Source organism: Alexandromys fortis, unplaced genomic scaffold (assembly GCF_014885135.2).
Source record: "Alexandromys fortis isolate MF-2015 unplaced genomic scaffold, M_Fortis_MF-2015_v1.1 scaffold_9, whole genome shotgun sequence".
Classification (NCBI taxonomy): Eukaryota; Metazoa; Chordata; class Mammalia; order Rodentia; family Cricetidae; genus Alexandromys; species Alexandromys fortis.
In genome coordinates, this window is record NW_026067892.1 from 1241826 (window position 1) to 1245471 (window position 3646).

The 3646-nt window shown below is 46.1% G+C and overlaps 1 protein-coding gene across 1 annotated transcript in view; it reads left to right on the forward strand.

Annotated features, from left to right (window-relative positions):
• Nucleotides 1–3646, forward strand: part of Snrpc (small nuclear ribonucleoprotein polypeptide C) — a 13678-nt gene extending 10032 nt beyond the window's left edge. Inside the window, exons 5-6 of the mRNA XM_050141457.1 lie at nucleotides 39–143; nucleotides 3446–3646. Coding sequence (XP_049997414.1) covers nucleotides 39–143; nucleotides 3446–3570 — 230 coding nt within the window. The 3' untranslated portion in view covers nucleotides 3571–3646. The remainder of the gene's footprint in view (nucleotides 1–38; nucleotides 144–3445) is intronic.

The following is a 3646-nucleotide window of genomic DNA, read 5'->3' on the forward strand; positions in this document are numbered from 1 at the left end:
AAACCTGCTTTAACCACAGCCTCCATTGTCTGTTTTAGCGGGTCCTCCTCGCCCTGGCATGATGCCTGCACCCCACATGGGAGGCCCTCCCATGATGCCGATGATGGGTCCTCCTCCTCCTGGGATGATGCCCGTGGGACCTGGTGAGTTGGAATGGGTCACCCTTTAGTTGTGCGGTGGGTTCTAGTTCTGCGTTACGGGGCATTCTTTGTTAGCTGTAAGTTTTGTAACATTGAATTTGGTCAGTGTTTTTAATGTAGGAACCCACAAAAAACTTAGGACAAATACTTTCTATTTTGGTTGCCAGGGATTGAACTCAGTGCCTTGATGTGCTTATAAGTTCTACCACTTAGCCTCAGCCACAAAAATTCTATTTATAGTTCTTTTTTGCCAGAGCCTGGAAATGCACCCAGGGCCTTGCAGGTTTTTAAATACAAAAAGGAAGTTTCTCTTGTGTGTGCGTGGCACCTGCACACCATTGCATGTGTGGAGATTGAAGGGCAGGTGGTGCTGGTTCTCTCCCGCCACCTTTGGCTTCGGGTCTGCATCAAGCTCTGCTGCCTGCCTAGCCAGCTTGCCCACACACTAATTCCTTAGAGTGGTTTGTTTTAAGATGAAGTCTTACAATGTATCCTTGGCTAATTTTGAACTTGCAGTATCTGCCTGCTTCTGCCTCCCCAGTGCTCACCTCAGCTGGAATTTCAGTTTCAAGTGGCTGGAGACTGCAGTATAATCTGTTCCTGAAGTCTTCCTTGCTGGAGAGGGAACTGGTGTTCTGGGCATCTAGCCTAGAGCCTTCCCGCTTTCTCAGACAGGGTTTCTCTGTGTAGTCCTGGCTGTCCTGGAACTCACTCTGTAGACCAGGCTGGCCTTGAACTCAGAGATCTGCCTGCCTCTGTCTCCTGAGTGCTGGGAGTAAAGGTGTGCACCTCTACTGTCTGGCAAGTTCTCACACATTTTATATTTAATAGTTAAAATTATCTAATTGCAGTAATAACAGTGAGATGGTTTGAAAACAGACGAGCGGTGCCGCCAGCTCAGCTGGACAAACCAGGGCACAGCGCTGGGATGAAAGCAGCTTTTTCACCAGGAGCGTCGGTGTGGATGTTAGAGGGATGGGAGGATAGAGAACAGTTAGGGCATAGGAACTCAAAACACAGCCAGGTGATTTAGATGGAGTTACCATTTATTTACTATTTCTGAGACAGAGTCTCATTTAAACCGGGCTGCCTGGAGCTCACAGGGATCTCTACTTGCCCCGCCTCCCATAGGCTGGAATTAAAGATACATGCCATCGGGAACTGCTTGTTCTCCAAGCCAGTGTCACAAAATACAATACCCAGTGAATTTAAAGACGCTGGCAACCAGGAATGAGTGAGCCATTGAAAGAAATCCCGCTGGGCATGGTGGCACATGCCTATAATCCTTCTTGAGTGATTCTAGTGACTCGAGAATATTTTGAGACACGCACAGTAGGCAATGTTTCTTTAAAACTAACACATAAAAACAAATGATAGGGAAAGGGAAAGAACAAATATTCAGGTGCCCAGTTTCCTGCAAACACACTAACGTACAGATTGCCAAGTGTGAATGTGCTCGTGGAGCCTGTGGACTTGAGAGGACGTATCCATGCTGCCATTGACACTGGTCCTCAAGCTTGTACCTGTTGTAGTCATTGCACATACAATTCTGTGAGTGGCTGTGTGTGTGTGCGCGCTTGCTCACATGCTCAAGTACGCAATGTATCAATCGCCCTCCTGTAGTGGGGAAAAGGGAGTATGTTGAATTTTTGAAAAATACTTTTACTCTAGTAACCCAGGATCATCTTGAACTTGGGAGCCCTCTTTCTCCTCAGAGCACTGATATTAAAGGCTTGTACCCCACATCCAGCTTCAATTATGGTTATATCTTATGTTACTTTATCACAAGCCTTTAATCAAAATCAGTTAATTTTGGGATACCAGGATGCATCTGTAATTTCTGTGTACCCCATACCCAATTTATTATTTTATTTCCTTTTTGAGATAAAGGCTTGGTTTGTAACCCTGACTGGCCTCAAACTTGCTACAATCATCTTGCCTTTGCTACCCAAGTGCTAGGATTACAGGCAACTCCCTCTGTGCTTCCAGAACTCGATATTTATAGCCAGGCAGTGGTGGTGCACTCCTTTAATCCAAGCAGATCTCTGTGAGTTCGAAGTCAGCCTGGTCTAGAGAGCGAGTTCCAGGACAGTGAGAGCTGTAATATAGAGAAACTCTGTCTTGAAAAACAACAAACAGAAGTTTGATATTTACAAAGAATTCATAGAGCAGAACAGTTATAGAGCATAGTAGAAAAATAAATATTCATGAGCCCAGCATCCAGATGAGGCGTGCACAGTGAGTTGTGCCGAGACTGCCATGATGGTTTCCTGTCCTCTGGCTGCTGTCCCCACCCTGGCACATAGATCTCGTTCATATTTGACACACACAGAGAACTGATTAATAGTTCCTAAATTTCATTTGGAAAATGAAATTCTGTGTATTTCATTTGATATAATTCATGATTGCCTTTTATTTTTCATGATTTGAGCTAAATGCTGTTACTGTCAGGTTTTCGTCCTGGCTTTGATCACCTTCTCATAGTTCCCAAAAGTCACTTATTGGTGAGACTGGCCTCTTTTCCAGGCCACGGAGGAGACAGCTCCTGTTGCATGGTGTGGGGGAGATATCGGCTGAGAGCTGAGTAGTCCAGGTGTGGTGCTGACGCCGGTAACCTCAGCGGCTTGGGAGGCAGAGGCAGGGGGATCTCTGAGTTAAAGGCAGCCAGGGCTGCATAATGGAGACCCTGTCCTAACCAAAAATAACCAGAGCAACAAAAGTAAAAGCCACACAGACACACTGAGCAAAGCAGAGCTCGAGTCCCTGGGTCCTGTGCAGTGGTCTGTCTATAGGCACTGCTGTCATAGAGCAGCTTCCAGACCTATGCTCGCGTCTTCATCTTATTTTCATGTCCTAAGGAACTTAAATTTGATGGATTTGTTGCACTTTTACTGTTATGTGTCTTTTTCTAGTATTTTTCAGGGTCTACTATTTAGTTTTTTTTTGTTGTTTTTTTTTTTTAATGTATACAACATTCTGCCTGCATGTATGCCCATACTCCAGAAGAGGGCGCCAGATCTCATTACAGATGGTTGAGAGCCACCATATGGTTGCTGGGAATTGAACTCAGGACCTCTGGAAGAGCAGCCAGTGCTCTTAACCACTGAGCCATCTCTCCAGCCTTTTTTTGGTTTCTTGAGGCAGGGTTTTTCTGTGTAGCCCTGGCTGTCATGGAACTCACTCTGTAAACGGATTGGCTTCAGTTCAGATCCTCTGCTCCTGAGTGCTGGGATTGTTGAAGGTGTTTAGTTGAAGTCTCCTGAACGTTGTTTCTCATCCCTTTTCCCCTTTCTTCCGTTCTACAGCTCCTGGAATGAGGCCTCCCATGGGTGGCCACATGCCCATGATGCCCGGACCTCCAATGATGAGACCCCCTGCTCGCCCTATGATGGTGCCCACACGGCCTGGCATGACTCGGCCAGACAGATAAAAGCGGAAAGGCTCTTTTTCGGTTTTGTATTTCTTATTCTGTTTCAGCAGTTGATCACGGTGCTGAGCCTGGGTGT